At 37.7% G+C, this 20,705-nt stretch overlaps 1 protein-coding gene across 2 annotated transcripts in view; it reads left to right on the top strand.

Annotated features, from left to right (window-relative positions):
• kiz (kizuna centrosomal protein) overlaps positions 1 to 12,408 on the top strand; it is a 207,746-nt gene extending 195,338 nt beyond the window's left edge. For both annotated transcript variants that reach the window (XM_072265562.1, XM_072265561.1), the window contains exons 13-14: positions 6,570 to 6,613; positions 11,926 to 12,408. In XM_072265562.1, coding sequence (XP_072121663.1) covers positions 6,570 to 6,613; positions 11,926 to 12,035 — 154 coding nt within the window. In that variant the 3' untranslated portion in view covers positions 12,036 to 12,408. The remainder of the gene's footprint in view (positions 1 to 6,569; positions 6,614 to 11,925) is intronic.
• Positions 12,409 to 20,705: the final 8,297 nt, after the last annotated feature.

Here is a 20,705-nt window from a genome sequence, read left to right as displayed (position 1 = left end):
AACAATGAAAACATTTTAGTTACTGTTTTAGCCTTTCTATTACATGAACCAGGTTTTCAAGATAATGATAAAAATAAAAACTTATAATACCAGAAATATACCGCAAGTCGGGTCACATCTTAGGCAAGAGAAATAGAGCTAACATTTCAGTTTTAAGGCCCTTTGTCAGAACTGGGAGGGAATCAAAAGAAGTTTGTTAAGCTGCAAGGGGGGTGGGGGGGAACAAATCTGAAAGAGTGAAACTGGAGTGACCATGGGGTAAGCTATAGATAAAATTCTGTAGTCAAAGAGTGAATGGGGGTGGTTAGAGAGTGAGAACATGTTTGACAGAAAGACTAAGAGTTGTGAAAGCAGAGCAGGAAAAGGCCAGGAAGTGAGGCTAAATATGTCTTCCACTCCCTGAAGAAAAGAAACAACATCAAGCTGAGCCAATATAACAGATGGACAACTGATAGTCATTGTCATGGTCATACTTTATTGATCCCGGGGGAAATTGGTTTTCATTACAGTTGCACTATAAATAATTAAGTAGTAATAAAACCATAAATAATTAAATAGTAATATGTAAATTCTGCCAGGAAATAAGTCCAGGACCAGCCTATTGGCTCAAGGTGTCTGACCCTCCAAGGGAGGAGTTGTAAAGTTTGATGGCCACAGGCAGGAATGACTTCCTATGACGCTCTGTGTTGCATCTCGGTGGAATGAGTCTCCGGCTGAATGTACTCCTGTGCCCAACCAGTACATTATGTAGTGGATGGGAGACATTGTCCAAGATGGCATGCAACTTGGACAGCATCCTCTTTTCAGACACCACCGTCAGAGAGTCCAGTTCCATCCCCACAACCTCACTGGCCTTACAAATGAGTTCGTTGATTCTGTTGGTGTCTGCTACCCTCAGCCTGCTGCCCCAGCACACAACAGCAAACATGATAGCACTGGCCACCACAGACTCGTAGAACATCCTCTACATCGTCCAACAGATGTTAAAGGACTTCAGTCTCCCCAGGAAATAGAGACGGCTCTGACTCTTCTTGTAGACAGCCTCAGTGTTCTTTGACCAGTCCAGTTTATTGTCAATTCGTATCCCCGGGTATTTGTAATCCTCCACCACGTCCACACTGACCCCCTGGATGGAAACAGGGGTCACCAGTGCCTTAGCTCTCCTCAGGTCTACCATCAGCTCCTTAGTCTTTTTCACATTAAGCTGCAGATAGTTCTGCTCACACCATGTGACAAAGTTTCCTACCGTAGCCCTGTACTCAGCCTTATCTCCCTTGCTGATGCATCCAACTATGGCAGAGCCATCAGAAAACTTCTGAAGATGACAAGACTCTGTGCAGTAGTTGAAGTCCGAGGTGTAAATGATGAAGTGATAAGGAGACAAGACAGTCCTCTGTGGAGGTTACCTGAGGTTACAGCAATAAGATACAACAGCTGCTGATAATGGAGAAACAAGAGACTTTCATTGCTATAGACAATGTCCAAAATGTGCACATTGTTGTCATCGAAGGAGTGTCCTTTGTCCTTTAGCTGTAGATGTACAGCCAAATCATGACCTAAGGTGTTGGACCTCGTATGTTAGGCCATCCATTTGTGAAGTGCTTGTTTTGTCTCGCCAATATACAGATCTTTGCAGTTCTCATTGTATTGGATAGTATATACAATTTTGTTCTGTTTATGTTTGGGTATTGGATCCTTTCGGGTAAATGAGTTCCTGTCTGAGTGTGTTTGTAGGTTTGAAAACACAGGGGTTTGGTGTTTGTTGAAAATCCTTCTGAGTTTCTCTGAAACTCCAGCCACATATGGGAGGACTATGTTTTTCCATCTGCTTTGCTCCTTACCTCTCTCTGTTGGGCTGATAATCCCTGCTGGTTGTGTACATTTTGGACAGGGAGGACTTGTGATTTGAAAGAGTAGTTAAAGAAGCCATTTTTTTCAAACTGGAAAACCCATCCCTGAACAAAGGCGGCAGGGTACGACACCACCTATCAGCTACTTATAATGCAGTCCTAACATCTCTACTCTAGCATCTCCACAACAGTTCACACCTCCATTCATACAAAGATAAGACTAACGCCCTGCTCATTACCTCTATGATGCTTAATGACCTCATGTGATTGCTATATCTTTAAACAACTCCCAGAGTTTATAAGCCAGAAAACTACCCACTGTATATCAGAACTGAAGCCTCTCAGATGAGTGATGAAACATCTTATAGATAATACTTCAAGTCTAGTTGACTTGATTTACTACTGCTTGATATATAATGATGTGGATGACTGATAACCTTCATAGACAACCTCATGCCTTCTTTTAGCTTTCCTAATTTCCTTCTTAAGTGTTCTCTTACATTTCTCATATTTCTCAAGTACCTCATATCCTGCCTATATCTGCTATGCATCTCCCTGTTCTTAATCAAGGCCTCAATATCTCTCAAACCCTAAGTTCTCTAAACCTGTTATCCTTACCTATTTCTTACCTCGTAAGAATATACAAACTCTGCACACTCAAAATTTCACTTTTGAAGTCCTCTTATCAAGTACACCTTTGGTAGAAACAACCAGTCCCAATTTACACTTGCTACATCCTTTCTGATACCACCAACATTGGCCTTTTTCAATTTAGAATCTCAACCAAAGGACCAGGCCTATTCTTCTCCATAATTGTTTTGAAACTAATAGCATTATGATCAATAAATACAAAGTGTTCTCCTACACTAACTTCTGTCTCCTGCCCAGTCTCAGTCCCTAATAGGACATCTTGTATCACACTCTCTCGAATTGGGACCTCTATGTATTGATTAAGGAAACTTTCCTGAACATATTTGACAAACTCTATTCCATCTAGCCCTTTCACAGTATGGGAGTCCCAGTCAATATGTGGAAAGATAAAACTAACTACTATCACAACCTTGTATTTCTTGCAACACTGTCTGCGATCCCCCTACAAATTTGCTCCTGTAAATCCAGCTGACAGTTGGGTGGTCTAAAAGATAATGCCATTAACATGGCTTTTCTTATTCTTTATTTCTACCTGTATAGCCTCAGCAGACAAGTTCTCCATCCTGTTCTGAGTGAGCACCGCTGTGACATTTTTCCTGACTAGTAATGCTATTCCTCCTGCTCTATCACATCTAAAACTATGGAACCCTGGAACATACCTGAGTCCTGCCCCTCCCGCATCCAAATCTCATTAATGGCTACAATGTTATAATACCATGTGCTGATCTATGCCCTAAGCTCATCCGCCTTTTCTACAATACTCCTTGCACTGAAAATAAACAACTCATAACATTAGTCCCACCATGCTCAACCTTTTGATTCCTGACTTTATATCAAGTCAAGTCAAGTCACTTTTTATTGTCATTTCGACCATAACTGCTGGTACAATACACAGTAAAAAACGAGACAACATTTTTCAGGACCATGGTGCTACATAAACAATATAAAAACTACACTGAACTATGTAAAACGACTCAAAACTACACTAGACTACAGACCTACCCAGATGTAGGCTTAACAACATCTTACCCCTTAACCACTCCACTATCTGCTATGGCACTCTGGTTCCTATTCTCCTGTAACCCTGGTGTAACATCCCCCCACCCCCTGCACACTAACAAACTTTCCTGCAAGGATATTAGTCCCCCCTCCAGGTGAAAACCGTCCCTTCTGTACTGATCCCACCTTCGCAATGATCCAAAAAAACCCTCTTGTACCATCTCCATAGCCACCTGTTAACTGTATGATCTTCCTATTTCTAGCCTCAGTAGCATGTGGCACATGTAACAATCCTGAGATCATAACCCTGGATATCCTGTCCTTTAACTAGTACCTAACTCCCTGAATTCACTTTATAGGGCCTCCTCACCCTTCCTATCTATGTCATTGGTACCAATGCGGATCATGACCTCTGGCTGCTCAACCTTTGTTCTATTTCATTTGTTCTTCAAAATGATCACCCAATCTGCATTTGGTTTCTTCAATTTAAAGGAGACCACATTGTGAACACTGAGTTAGTACTTTCGATTGGAAGAGGAGCAAGTGAATTGCTACTTTGCCTGGAAAAACTGTTTAGATCCTTTGATGGTGGGAAGGAACGACGTGAAGAAGTGTTGAAACTGCCTTAAGAGGGGAAGTGGTTGATGGGAATAGAAGAGTAGATCAGGGTATCACAAAGGGAACAGTCCCTGAAAAATGATGTAAGGGAAAGCGGGGAAAATTGTGTCTGGGAATTTCTGTGCTGTTAACAGAAATTATGGAGAATTATATATTGAATGCAAAGGCTGGTGAGGTTGAAGGTGAGGACCAATGAAACTCTGTCCTTGGAACATCGTGTAGAGGGGTGAAAGCAGAGGTGCATGAGGTGAGATGTAGTGAAGGGCTTTGAGAACAATGTGAACTAAAGATATATGTTTTCTTATGCATTTTCCTAATTAACTATTGAAATATCTAAGCAATGTGTATATTACACACAATAGATCAAAACAGATCTAATTTGCTTGACAGTTGCAGAAGGTTTGCGATAGCGACAGACAATTGACCGTTGTCAGTAGTGCTGATCTCAGCCTGCATATCATCAAGTCAGATCAAAGCTCTTCAGAAGCACTCATTTACATAGTTGTATTGATGCTAATGGAGACTAAACAATCTTATTCTAAACCACATGCAAAATAGATGTCTTGTGAAAACCCTCAAGAATTATTAGGTCCGTTGTGTTTTATTGCTCTATGTCTTTTTATTTAAAGTTATTTAAAATAAATTCTGCTTTCCAATGAAGGAAAATAGCAGGTTTTAAAAAGTGCTTTCATATTCCATCCCCATTTAAACATCAGATTTGGAAGAATTAAGTCTTCTGGTTGTTATTATTTGGCAATTTCTCAAAATACCAAATAATAACAACAGAAGGCTTTATTCAAATTGCTCCAACCTCTTTTTATCTTAGTATCCTAAATATAAATGAAGTAGAATCAAACGTGTGCTGTATCTGCATGCCTATATGCACATGTGATTACTACCTCAATAACAAAAACACCTATTTTTTTTAAAACCTAGCAAATCATCATCTTTAGATATTCAAAAAGAAACTGTTGGAAGTTTGATTCATCTCCCCCAATTTACTCTCAACAAACAGATTAGCTGTAATTAACAAGTATTTATTAGCTGCTATGAGATGGCACCAACAGTACTTGGTCACCTGGATAATTTTGATCTCCATCCTATCACAGTCATTCCCTTTCTACTTTCTACTCCTCTCCATCTTTGCAAGTTAAAACACTTCTGTTTTTTTTTCACATCTCCAGTTCTTCTAAAAAAAAATCACTGATGTAAAAACATTAACTTCATTTCTCTCTCCACAAACGCTGCTGTTCCTGCTGAGTACCTCCAGCATGTTCTATATTCTCTTGGTATTTCCTGATTGGTGTAATTTTGCTACTTGAGATCCTCTCATGATAATTAGAAAGATTAATGTGCTCTTTTGAACTTCGAAATACACAGAGGCACTCATCTCAAGTCAAAGATGATGTCTGCTATTAAGGGAGCAGCAATGCTGATTTATGTATTTCACCAGCTTAAGTCAAATATATGTATGAGGGGTGATTGATAAGTTCGTGGCCTAAGGTAGAAAGAGTCAATTTTTGAAAGACTAGCACATTTATTTTTCAACATAGTCCCCTCCTACATGTACATACTTAGTCCAGCGGTCATGGAGCATACGGATCCCTTCTTTGTAGAAGTGGTCCACAGCAGGGGTGATTGATAAGTTCATGGCCTAAGGTAGAAGGAGATAACTTATTAACTTCAAACTTTCTGCATTATCACTCTAGAAGTTGAATTGCACGTGCATGTAACGGGAGCATCTTGGACCTCCGGGTGGTCCACAGCAGGTGATTGGTAAGTTTGTGGCCTAAGGTAGAAGGAGATGAGTTATACAGGTCTTATTACGTGCACGTGCAGTTCAACTCATTGAGTGAAAATGCAGAAAGTTTGAAGTTAATAACTCATCTCCTCTACCTTAGGCCACAAACTTATCAATCACCCCTGCTGTGGACCACTTCCTGGAGGTCCAAGATGCCGACTTCTACAAAGAAGGGATTCGTCTGCTCCATGACCGCTGGACTAAGTGTATAAACGTAGGGAAAATAAATGTGCTAGGTTTTCTAAAATTGACTCTTACCTTAGGCCACAAACTTATCAATCATCCCCCGTATATATTATTTGGGGTTTTATAAAAATTATTTTCAAACACATTCATTTTGTTCAAAGTATTTACAATAAAACCTGGATAAAGAGAATATTGGCCATCCTACACTTTATTGTTCTGCATTTTTCTCCCCAAGTTGCTCGCATAATCTTGCTACTGAATTTGCAGCCAGTGTTATGCTCTCCTCCTGCTTCATTCGGTCTTATGAGGGAATGCAGCGGGAGAAAAAATATCACTTTACTTGCTTATGAATAATTGAGCAAGCTATGCTTCCTGGTATGCAGGAAATCTATGAATCTTCACAGTTTTTGTGAAAAGGGTTTTATTTTCAAATTATTAAATACTGTCTAATTTAATCCCAATAGGTGCAGAAACAAACGTGAGGGAATTAATCCAGCAAAATCTAAAGGTAAGTTTGTGAATTAGTACTGGGAATTGGAAAGGACAGTCAATATTTTCTACTCTTCTCTATACTTGGATATGTCTCAAAATTTAGTCAGACTATACTTTTAGAATTTTACAGATTCAGTCCTGTTATATCATGAATTGGTTCATCAACCCAATCGAATTTACTGCATAGAGTGGCAGTTCATTCCATAAACTAGCTCTCATTCCAAAATTCTTTTTTATATAGGTGCCACAAAATCAACAAAATAGTTCATGTTGAAGTTTAGACATTGAATGTTAACATTTAAGCTTGGTTTTTGGTTCTACCAATCCGTATCCTAGCTTTATTTTATTTCCATATTTCTATTTACTAATGCAATGAATAAGGAATATTGGGTAGAACTATTCAAAAGCAATAGATTTAGTTTACTAATTTTTCTCTGTAGTACATACATTATTTCAAAGCCTGACCTTCCTGGATTTTTCTGTACTGTATTTGATGTCAGTGATACTCTGTCTCAATTGCTGATTGCTATTGTCTTCTAATCTCCAAGACCTTATTTGAATTTGCAATCATTGCTCTATATTGTATCAGTAATTTTATTTGTTTTTAGATGTTAAATCTATTCTTTGTGATCCAGTTTCTTCTACTGTTTTTCTTTTACACTTTCAGTACTATTTGCATTTGATTCAGATTCACTTATTTTTCACTATGAATTGCATTGTTTGCGTTAAGAGCCAACAGAACCAGAAGATATGCTGGAGGAGGCCCACAAGTCTTGCCACACCACACATTGCTTGCATTGTTCGGTCCAAGATCCCACAGCTACTTTCTAAATTTTTTTTACCAAATTTGCAGAAGTATATCTGAAAATAATGTGTTTCTTCTAAATGTCATTAGTTTCACCCATACCATTCCAGGACAGAGCTTTGCCAATGTCACCACTTTGTTGATTTCAGACTTCATTTGTATTGTAGCTTTTATGTAGCTGCAAATCCAGAACTGCAACCATGGTTTAGAGATGAATTGCATATTTTATTGGCTGTACCCTAACTATTAAAATACTGAAATCCTAGGATACAGTCCTTGGGCTGTTTGTTGTAAATTGCTAACTAATTAGAAGGCTATCTTGGATTGCTCATTCCTTTGCTTTCTATTGTTTAACAAATGTAATATTCAATTTCCAACCAGCCTCCTTATCCTATGTTCTCCTTTAATTTTTGTCAAGCATTGCATTAAATACGCATTGCTCATTGCCACACAATTTTATCTTAGATCCTTAATAAATTCCAATAAATTTTGAGGCACTTCCTAACTTTCATAAATCACCAGTGATTTGGAATTGTAAATATTGTCACATATTCTGGAATTGATCACTTTGTAATAGACTTAAGGTACTGTAGCTTCAATAACACTTAATTTTAATACCTTAGTTTTTAATTGACCATTTTATTTCAGCTCATTATTCCATAATATTTGTCCTAGGTTTACAACTGCAGGGAAGAACATGTCATCTCCCTTCTACTGTTAAAACAATAATTTAGAATTTTCTTCCATCCTCTTCCATTATTTTATTCACTAATTCCACATTTCTTTGACTACTTTCCCCACTGTATATATATCCATGATCTCATCAATTTGCCCAGAAGTTTAATACAATTTATTTTCCTGATGTTTATCCTTCATGCTGGATGAATCTTTAAGATTCATTCTTGGATAGCGAGGCAGCATTCAGTAAAACTCACCTTATGCTTAATTATTAAATGAAATGAATTTGGTCAGCCTCAAATGAATGCAGATTGGATACACAACCACAATTGGCATTATTCAGTTTGAGTCATGCTGGAATGGGAAATGCATCTGCCTTGGGAGATACTGGTCTGAGTTCCTACTCATTGGTGGTGCCCTCTAGAGGGAAGTCTAATTTGCACTTGAGTTTTTTTCTGTCCAGAGGATGAAGATCTGATTTGAATTGAAGAATGAAAATCTTACACATTTGAGAAGCCATATAGTTGCTGAAAATATCTACGTGAAGCATTGAAGCTTCTGATTGAGTTTGGATGTGCACCAGAAAGTAAATCATCCAATTCTTTGCAATTTCGAAAACGTGGATGAGTTTTACATAGAAGTTCCAACTTCATTGTTACGATTCCATTTTAGTGTTTACCCTCCTCTTGAGCAAATGGTTCAAATCATAATTTCCTGTGTCAATATTCTATCAACACCTTTTCCTTTATCCATCGGTCCATCCATCCTATTCAGCCTTGAATAGTTCCTTAGATACCACCTCATCATTTATTCTGGAAATGACTTGCACTGCTTTATGTTATTTGACAGTAATAAATTTTTCTTTCCAAATCTTCACCATTTACTATTCTATGGTTTCTTATTTTTGTCTGTTCACTCACTAGATGTCGATTACCTCTATTGTTTCATTGTTTCTGAATTTCAAACAATAATAATATTTATTATTTTAACAAAAGGGCTAAGTTTTTCAACTTTATTTTCATTGTTCCTCATATCAGCATCCTGGTGAATTATGACTTTACCATCCCAGGGTTTTAATTACTTTCATGAAGTGCAGAACAATACCATAATCAAATACTGTTATGTAGCTTCATCTTTACTACTTGGCTTTTATGTTCCATGCCTCTTGGGGAAAAAAAACCTACTCTGTTATGTTTTCCCCAGCAATATCAATCTAAAGCATTGCCTTTAATGTTCTTTTGGCCCCACATTTTATCCAGTGTACTGAGTCTACTTCTATTCAGACCACAATTACTGTCAGTAATATTTTAACAAAACTTGGTCTCCAACATATAATTGCACCTGTGATCACATTCTCTCTTTTTAACAACATCACTTTATAGTAATGTAAATGTATATTCTCTTATTTTGGTATCATTTATAAATTCTTGTGTCCCTATCTGCATACCAACAGGTGTGGACAAAGAACTGAAATCCCTGGGGATGCTTCTAATCACTTTCATAACTTTACAAAACAAATTTGCAAAAAACATTTTAAGGGAATCCTAGGAATAGATACTCTGGAAGAGAATAAAATATAAAATTGGATTCCAGTCTAAAATTCAATACATATACATTACTTTGAATATAAATGTAAATTATCTAAACAACCTGATACATTTTATATCCACAACTCAAACTTTGAATTTGATTCCATCTCAAGACTCACTCTCAGGTATCCAACGTAAAGAAATCAATTGAACTGTTTAATTACATTGCAGTTTGCAGCTTACTTATTCTCATATCTTTCATCCTGTATCCAAATAACTGAACTGCTTTTGTTTATCTATTACCCCTATATCTGAAACTTCCAAATTCATTGATTAGATTCCAGGTTAACAGACTTTTGTATATATATCAATGTGTAAATGAGCTACCTTAACCCTTCATTTTATTTGAATTCACTTCAGCTAACTTATTTTATTATTAAAACACAAAATCTATATAAATTCCAGATCATGAACTCTGGTTAGGTAATTATGATTCTATAAACTCTCTATGTCTCTTAAATTGCTGTCTCTATATATTGTAGTCTGTAACACACTCCTGGTATCTGTTACTCAATATGTAAATCAATTGGTTGGCATCCATCTGTTTCGAAGGACAATGGGTGGTGATGATTATCATCACAAGCCTGGGAGGAAGGTATAAAGATTCTGAGCTGTCCTGTCATCAATATCCCCCTCCTAACCTCACCAGTGTAGTCCAAAGGAAAGCTTATGAAGCAATACATTAGGCACCAACTTGGCTGCAGTAGCTGCTGGAAGGATGTTCAAAGCCATACAACTGCCTTAGAAGCTCCACTCTGAATATGCTGTCCGGGGTTACTTCCGTTGCCCTCGTCTCTTCCAAGGCTGCCCACAAGGCAGTGGGGCTATTTACCCATAGCTGGGAATCTGGTTCATGAGCACCAGGGTGTGTCCACACACCAGTGGGCCTGTGTGCTACATCTGCAAGGGCCAGACCTCCTTCCCATCCTCGGCAAGCAGTACCCACTACATGCATTACAACAACCATTTTGACATCATTGTTTTATAAAAAACGTACACTCGTATTCCACATCCATCTACTTAATAAGCAGTGACAAGGTATTGACATTTAAGATAAATTGCGTGTGTATCATTTTGGTTTAATGCTACACGCTTGCTGTATCCTGTCATTGCCAAGGGCTGTCAGGACAATCTTCATTGAGGTGTTTTTATTGCAGTAGACCTTAGTTGGATTTCACAGAGTTGCATTCAAGTATATGAAAATGCATCTAAACTTGCACTTCTAAGGTTTTATCCATAAGGTCAAGCTGTAGCCTATTCACAGAAAGCATAGGAGAGAGGATGCTTCATTTCTTAAATGCAGTGGGTTTGACTTCTTTTCTGCTTGGAAGCTGCTGCTACCATCAATGCCATTGCAGCAGACCACAACAGATAGTAATACTCTCACAGAAATTGCTGGCCTAATATTTAGAGAAACAAAGTGAGCTGTGCAAAACATTGTGATGCAGGATTTTTTTAAGAAAGCAATAAATCCATGTGCACATGCAAGTCAAAATAAGTCTGTTGACTTTAAAAATCTGTTGGGGCTCACAAAACAGCTCTTCCCTTGAGATCCTATTTTGAAAGCAAATTTTTAAAAAAATATAATACATAAACTCTATAGCTCAATCATTGAATAATTTTCGATTTTGACAGCATGCTTCCTTGTAATGAGAACATTTAATAAAAATAATTAAAACAAAATTATTGCCCTATATCTCGATTGAAGTTCTTTCAGCTTTTCTTGAAAAGATCAAAATTACTGTCAATTCTTTTGATGAAATGCAGCACACAGAATTGATTCTGAAATTAAAATTTTCAACCAGAACATACTCCGAAGATGATAAGTTGAATGAGAAGCTAAACTGATTTGCAAGTATTGTTCTAATGCTCTTTCATTGTAGAACTAGCATTTCCTGAATAATGAATAATGAATTGCAAATGTGCAGTTGCTGATGTCACTGGAGTTTTTGGCATGTTAATGTTGACTTGTTTTGTGCATTTTAGCTGCTAAATAGCACAATAAATTTTAACATTAAAGTTCTTAAATCTAATTTAATATAGCTATTCCTTGTGGCTTGCAAATGCTCAAAAAATAAACTCTGAGCTTGCTTTCATGGACACTATATTTTCATTATTAGCAGCTATCTTGGTTTATTCTGGAACCTAGAAAAGCAATAAAATCATAGAACAAAGATAAAACACTATACATAAAATTTAGTCACATGTCTAAAATGATAGGAAAGACTGATTCTTGTTTTATTTTTATTTGTACAGCTTTTTGGGGTGAATCTGATGACAGTGCATCTGATATTGAAGCAATTCTTCATCCTAAAACTTCAGAAGTGCAAAATGATGAAGATGACTTTGATGATTTCTTTTCATAACAAAACAGAGCCCTTCCATTTGCCCGAAGAGGCACTACAACATGATCAGGATACATGTATGGATGTGGTTCATTAGTAATAAATCAGTATCATGTGATATAACAGAAACTTACAATATTCACAGTTTTTTTAAACCATTTAGAAGATGTGCAAATAAAGGGAAAGCTAACAGTGGTGGACCTTAGTGAATCTGACAGCAGCATAGTGCTGAAATTAACCAGAATGATGCCACTTTGTGGATATTTACACTTATTTCCGATGTATTTCTGATCCAAAAGAATGGTAATTGTAAGAATAGAGCGAAGAAAAAGAAGAATAACAATAGGCAGAAAAGAATAAGCTACAATTTTTAGAGTATTTTTGCAATTGTATTTGCATTAAAATATTTTAAATCATTCATTTAATGGGTTAACCATGTTTATTTGCTTAATTTTTCATTTTTATGTGTTTTAAGTGTCAAACAAGCTTGTCTCTTCAGTGCCTCTTAAGATCAAGAGTACTTGGGAATGGATAGTAAAATGATGGCCTTGTCAATGATCACTTCATCCAAAAATCAAAGTTTAAAGCATTCACCAACACTGGAAACTTTTGACAAACATCAAAGCTGGGGGAAGGGTATTTCTCACTGCCTGAGATTTTCAAAAAGGTTTCTCAAGTCTTGTTCTGTTCACCCTTGTGACCCTGTAAGATTGTTTGAGGTTCTGCCATGATCAAGGGCTTCTCTCAGGAAAATATTCTGTTTGCTCATCTTCTGATGTGCTACTGTTTCTGCAAGTAGTAAAGGAAGTGAACAAATGCCTCACTTATGTCTTAAGTATTCAAATTATGCTGTCAACAAATTCAGTTCAGAGGCTACCATATATGCAGAAACCTGTTCTTCAATGCAAATGAAACATTAATACACATTTCCTCCATATAGAGTACAAATCTGAGTGTATATACTATCTCTCTGAATATGTCTAAATGTGTTTGTAGTAACCTTCAGGGAGACATCGAAACACACAAGGAAATATATTGATGAGTTAAAATCTGGTACTGGGAGAGAGGAAATAGTATTTGCTTTGAGCAGATTTGTGCTGGAAGCAGTTAATTTGACAATTCTTTTCCTGTTTATTTCACATGCATATTCATACATGATATCCAAATTACAGATTTAAGCAAGTGTTCTGTACAAAGGATCGCTAGCTAATTGAATAAGCTTGTCTTTTCAGAATGGAAAATTTATTTCAGTTGTATATTCATGCCAGTTATTTATTAAGCCCATATTATAAGTGATCATATCATGGCATATACAGTACATCTTACCACAATTAGTGTTAGAGGCAGTTTGGTGGGTGCAGTTTCATCCTATACTCAGATGATTTTGTGATTAAGAATCTTTACAGAAGCATGAACACATAGTCCTTGTCTCATGCGAAAGGAGTACCGCAGAGTCAGATGTATTCTTCCAAAATGGACGTTAAACTTGGATGCACTCTGCCTCTTCAAGATCTCATACCATTGTTGTTTTCAAGGGCAGGAATGTTCCTGTAGTACCCTGCATTTATTCTTCAACCAACAGATTTTCTGATTATTATCACCCACCTTGTGGGGTGTTGCTATATTATTCGGCTTCTTGCAATTACAAATCTTGATTACTTCATATTTGTTTTATTGGCTGTGGGGTGCACTGGGACACAAGACCATAAGACATAGGAGCCATTCAGTCCATCAAATCTGCTCCACCATTCCAATATGGCTGATCCCAGATTCCACTCAACCGCATACACCTGCCTCGTCTCCACATCCTTTGATGCCCTGACCAATCAGGAAATGATCAAACCATGGACTTGGCCTCACCATAGTCTGTGCCAGAGCATTCCTCAGATTCATCACTCTTTGGCTAAAATAAAAAAAATCCCCCTTTCCTCTGTTTGAAAAGGTCCCTCCTTAATTCTGAGGGTGTGCCCTCTGGTTCTGGATACCCCCACCACAGGAAACATATGTGCATCCACCCTATCTAGTCCTTTCAACATTTGGTAGGTTTCAATGAGATCTCCACGCATTCTTCTAAATTACAGTGAGTACAAGCCCACAGTTGCCAGATGCTCCTCATATATTAACCTCTTCATTACTGGAATCATCCTCATGAACCTCTTCTGGACTCTCTCCAATGACAACACATCCTTTGAGATTTGAGCCCTAAAACTGTTGACAATACTCCAAGTGCAGCCTGACTAGTGTCTTATAAAGGCTCAGCATTATATCCTTGCCTTTATATTTTATTCCCCTTGAAATAAATGCCAACATTGCATTTGCCTCATTTTGCCTTGCATTTTACCACAGACTCAACCTGTAAATTAACCTTCTGGGAGTCTTGCACGAGGACTCCCAAGTCCCTCTGAAGTTTGAACATTCTCCCCTTTTAGATAATAGTTTGCGCTATTGTTCCTTTTACCAAGATGCATTATCATAGATTTCCTAACACTGTATTCCATCCGCCACTTTTTTTGCCTATTCTTCCAACTTGTCTAAGGCCTATTGCGATTGAATTGCTTTCTCAGCACCATCGACTCCTCCACCTATCTTTGTATCATCCGCAAATTTTGCCACAAAGCCATTAATTCCATTATCTAAATCACTGACAGACAATGCAAAAAATAGCAGTCACCATACTGACCCCTGAGGAACACCACTAGTCACTAGCAGCCATCATTACCTTATGAATGGCATTATGTTAATCCAAGCACCTTATTTTCCTTTTATCACTTTTTTTAAACCATTTAACATCTATTCCTATTCTTTTTTATGTTGGAGTATGCCACTGGGTAGAGATGCCAAATAAAATGCAGAATCCTCATTTTTAATTTCCACCATTAACTCTAATCTTTAGGTTTATGTTCCAGGAGACACATGCTTTACCCAGTATGGAAGTTTTATTTTTAGTTACTGCACCTGCTTCTTGCTTTCTATCCCCAGAAGCATTTATGACATGATTCCCTAGGTACAAATGCCTCCAGGTTCCATTCCCTTCAACATTGTGCTCCTCATCTTTAGATTTTCTTTTTAATCCCTTCAGCCTTGCAATGTAGCTTTACATGAGGAATGTTGCAGGAAAATAACTTGTTAACGACTGTGTATTTTGTCTGGATAGAAGACTCATTATTGTGAACTTACTTGACTTACTGCTAAGATTTAACTGCAAAAAAAAACAAGCTGAACTTTGATGGTGGAACAAAGGCTTATTTCTAACACTAGTTAATACTCTGAAAGCAAATGTCTTCTTTGAACAGAAGTGATTTGACCACCGTACAATTTTAATTGGTAAAACTCCGTGTTGTAGAGGGTATATTTTTGTGTAGTTATAGATCAGAATAGTTTGATTTAGCATTTCTAAAACCATAGGCAATGCTTCCAAGCTACAATCTATTTTGTCTGTAATTATTATTGAGGTTTTAACCTCCAAATGCAAATAGGATATTACTACTGTAATGATAACGTTACTTCAAATGAATATTTGAAGAACACACCAAGAAACTTAGCGAATGTACTTAAAGAAAATATTCATTCCTATGTGCACAATGAAACTCTACTTGTGGACAGTTTCCAAATCAAACTCAGTTGGGCTAATTATGAAGTACTGATGCTCAAAAAAAAATTCGGACAGCACTCACTGTGCCAATCCTCTCAAGGTCCTTTAAAACCAATTAAATACTCTTAAAAAAAATTTCAATTCATACTGTTGGAAGTGTAGAAGTCAATTTGTCCATAGCAAGGCCCAACAGACAACAGCAAGAAGATAGCCAGATAACCAGGTTATTCACATTAATTGAGAGAACTATTTTTGCACTGCAATTTAATTGAAAATAACAAGTACATTTATACATAGAAAATGTGATGCCATTTCAATTTGCCTTTTGCATTAATTAATAGAAGTGTGTGCAGGCTGTGTTGTAATAAAGTGACCCTTCCAAGTGCTTGCACAACGCATAAGATACATTGATTAAAAAAAACAAAAGGCTCACTGTGATTTGTTCAGAGAAAAAAGGAATTTACTCAAATTTGAACTCAATTGTGCACCGGAGAACAGGAAGTTCCAAGAATGCCCTACTCATAAAACGCAATTTTGTTCTTTGCACCACGTGTCGTTAATATATATCACTAATGCAAATGCAAATTAAAAGTTAAAGCATTTGCACTTGCCCGGCTTTGCTCAAAGGTTTTTTGTTGTGGTCTTCAGATGTCAAGATGATTCTCTGAATGTCAAGTGTTGATTCTAATGAATGAAATTATTTGTTACAAGAATGTCTAAATGGAGTTTAAATTCCAGTAATAGGAAGTTGAGAATAATGAAATGCATTAATTAGTTATTTCTGCTACAGTGGCTGCCTTCTTAATCATAAATAGATCAGGACATGGTTCAATAAAACAGAGTACTCAATCTCTTTTGACAGCATATATAGTTACAATTGTTACACTTATCCAATCACAACTAAACTATTAACTTTATTTTTAAAAAAACAGGATCTATCCTATTAACTGTGACACTGCTATTTACAGAATTACATTTTTATGCTGGAAACCCATGTTGCAATATATTGGAAAGAAGCATTTTGTGATCCTTTTTTTCTATAAATATCCAAGCTACTGCTTGAATGCAGCATTATTCTTTTGGCTATAGCGTAGCCCTTTGGATTTGGATCAGATGTAAGAAGCTGGCATTTTGACAGTATTCATGATTTTAATTATATAGATATATAAATAAAACTTAATATTATGGTATTTAAACAGCATCTTGGAAAATACAATTGAAAATATACGTCTCCAGAATTCTACAGGTAAATATTATGGCTTTCATCTCATGTTGGCTTCATAGTCCAACCTTGTTTCTCTTCTGGTCCGTAATCACAATGGTTCTAAGCCCCTGGCTGATGCCTAATAAGTAGAAACTTGCAGGGGAATTTATCCAATCACTTTCTCCTGTATTACTCTTAACCTACCCATTCATTTGATGGTATGGCAGACCTGGAACATCAGTCTTCAGTCTCATCATGAGAACCTGCTCCCTCATTAAATTTCCTTTCATGTAATCATGCACCAAAATATTAATGTAACTGGAAGAACTAGCTGTGGTCTATCAAAGCCAATAGATTGGAAACTTACTTTCTCAGAAAATGTCTTAATTTTTTTAAATTCAATTTACACTTCCTTTACAAATTATTCTGGAGATCTAGTAAACCTGCTGTTTGCTCCAGACCATTTTCCTTAAGAGAAATTATCCTATGGATCCACTAAACGGGCCACAGGAGTGTAACTGTTTTGGGATGATTTTGTCCGGAGTATTTAACGAGTGCTGATAGGATGATCTCTCCTTCTCCCAGCCAGTAAGCAATGGCATAAAGGCACCTACCATTTTCTGAAATTTCTCTTTTCTCTTCAGGTGCAGGGTTCCACAAGCCCTTGGAAACCAGCCCATTGCTGTTGGACCTGCAATCGAAAGCTGCTAGCTTTGTTTAAGTATCTACCAGCACCATTATCTTGACACCCACCTAACACTTACCTAAATGTTAGGCTGGCTGTTGTCATTTGAAGACAGAGCATTTAAACCCAGTCTTATTTCACTGTCATGATACTGTTCACTCTTAAAATTATTGGACAGCTTGTAAAGAAGTACAGTAAAATAGTGAGGAGAAATTTTGTCTAACTAAAGACTGAGAACACTGAAGCTATTAAACCACTGGCCTCACAGTTCCACATGCATTATCACCCATCATTCCCTTAACCACAAACTACCCATCAAGAATTGAACCCAACCACTGTTCTGGAGTTCACAGCAGCAGCACTTCTTTGAGGATTCCTATAGATAGGGTAGGTGAGAAGGATATTTGCCCATAAATGCAGGTTTCCAGATGCATGTTTGGATCAGATCAATTGAGCACCAATTAATGTTATTACCTGTCTAATGGATAGTCACATGCAGTTTGTGTTTCTTTGCAATTCATTGTCACATTAAAAATACACAATCAAGTTGGGAGCAAAGCAATAGTCTGTGGAGCTACTTTAGTTGCCAGATGGCTTCAGTAACACCATGATATTTAATATAAAAACAAACAATTAAGAAGAAATCTAGAAATATGGATGAATGATCACCAGGAAACAAATACCGCAGATTTAATATGGAATTAAAAATTACACACATACACAATGCCGGAGGAATTCAGTAGGCAACACAGCATCTATGGAAAAGAGTACACGGTCAACGTCTGGGGCCAAGACCCTTCATCAGGGCAGCATTTTCTGTGTGTTGCTAGGAGCATTAGTGGTGAGTATGAAACTAACATTTTGTGTAAAATCTCTGTTGTACTATCCGGAAGGAAATTTGCCCTCCTTCCCTGGTCTGTCCTATGTAATTCAAGCCCAGAGTAATATGGCCAAGTGATTTTGAGGATAATTAGGAATATTATCCTGGTCTGACCATATCCAGGGATTTGTTTTTAAGAGATTAAATGAGATTTGCAGAAAATTATCAATTCAAAAGCAGCATAGTCCTTGTAAAGATAAAAGTCTCAAATCCACACACTGACAGTGTACTCTTCCATGGATTGTGTGCCACTATATTTGTGCCAAATGTTATATCCTCTGCAGACCTGACAGCTAAAAACAGGAGCAACACAAACAAAATGCTGGAGGAGCATCAGTCCTGAAATGAAGGGTCTCAGTCTGAAACGTTGACTGTTTACTCTTCCATAGACGCTGCCTGGTCTGCTGAGTTCCTCCAGCATTTTGTGTGTTTGCTTTGGATTTCCAACATTTGCAGATTTTCATGTGTTTGTGAGCTAAAAACAGGGCTGTTTCTGAAACACTGGATCAGCAGTAGAGATACCCTATTGGCTCATCCAATAGCCTTGTGTCCCAGCATGTCCCTGATGCTACTGTTGTAATCAAACCACGTGATTAATCTTAGTACAAGGGGAGTGCAGAAGGGCATGTCAAGAGCAGCACCACACACAACTAACCAACCAAGTGAAGCTGCAATACAGGCCAATATGTAAACATTAGGAGACAACCGAGTGAAGCAATGCCATGATTGATGAATTGCTCCATCTATTGTGAATGGTAGTGGACAATTGAAGATTATTGGGAGAGGGAAGCTCTGATGGCCAGTTAGGCATGTGAATGCTAATGTCAAGGATAAATGTTTGCAGCCACCTTCAGCTGGAGGTGTTGAATGCAAGAACCATTCTACCTTCCCGGAGATCCCGACATCAAAGAATCTATTTTTGAGGCAATTAAATTCACTGTAAGGATCAAGAAATGTCTGTAAGTACTGGATACAACAAAGCCGTGAGAACAGACCACATCCCAGTTAGAGTGATGAAGATAATTGCAGCAAGTTCTATTCCATTTTCAACTCCTCAGCAAGTGAACTAACCTGTGTCTGTGTGCAGCAAGACCAAGACAAAATTCAAAAAGGAGTAATAGGTGGCAGGTAACATTCACAATGCGAAAGTGCCAAAGATGACAATCACTAGCAAGGGAAAACCTGATTTTCCATGGCTTTACCTATGCCAAGATCCCACCATGAACAGGATCTCAGTAGACATTAAAATAGCTATAATAGCAAGTCAGAGACGGGGGTGGGGTGACGTCTTCTGATGAACCAAATCTTCTCACTGTTATGAAGCACAAATCAGGAGTCAAAGAAACTCTCCACTTGCCTGGATGAGTGCAGCATCAATGATCCTAGAATACTTGAAACCATCAAGGACAAACACCCTGTTTGACTGGCACCACACCCATCAACCACCCCAAATTAATTCCTTACACCTCTGGTGCACAGCAGTAGAAGTGTATACCATCTCAAAATGCACAACAAATGCAATCTACTCCAGCAACCCCTCTCAAACCTCAGCCAAGGTCACGGAAGCTGGCATAAGCTGTAGGACTATCTTCAGATCCCAGTCCAAGTCACAGTGATCCTGACTTGCAAATATATCACCGGTCCTTCCATCACAAGGTCTAAATGCTGGAATTCTGTAATCAAGAGCACAATGGAAACAATTTCACCAGAAGGACTGTAGTGGTCTAAGGCAGCTCTCTGCCACTTTCAAAAGAGCAACTAGCGTTGTGCAATAAATGCTAGCCTTGTCAGTAATGCCCAGGTTGTTAAAATGAATATTAATACAGATTTAGTCAAGCAGATCCAGTACATTTAGAATAATTTAGAATATGTATCACCTTCTACATGGGAAATGCAAGTTTGAACCTCACCTCAGGGTATATCGACGCCGGCTGCTACAATCAGAGAAGATCATAGCTAAACTGGTGACTATCAATCGACAGACTAGGCTCCCCAAACTTATTTATAAAATTACATCAGCTAGATGCAGCCAATGAAACACTACTCACAATTCCAGCCTCCAAGATAACTGAGACCAATAACCTGATTATGCATCGGCAGCAGTCTTAGAAATGCAGGGCTACAAAATGAAATACAGTGGAGAGTACTGTTACAACCCCACCCCCTGGAGACGATGATTGGAAACCAAAATGAAAACCACAAGGGTGGAGATCTAACCGAGCTACAGAAAGGTGTGAAGATGAAAGAATCATCTTGGCTGCTAAGGAAGTACGAGGTATGTCCATAGTCAAAGCCCTGGAACCTGCCAAGCAATGGTTATCAGCTCTGGC

Source organism: Mobula birostris, chromosome 8 (assembly GCF_030028105.1).
Source record: "Mobula birostris isolate sMobBir1 chromosome 8, sMobBir1.hap1, whole genome shotgun sequence".
NCBI lineage: Eukaryota > Metazoa > Chordata > Chondrichthyes > Myliobatiformes > Myliobatidae > Mobula > Mobula birostris.
Note: the sequence above shows the minus strand (reverse complement) of the source record. Positions and strands in the feature narration are given on the sequence as shown.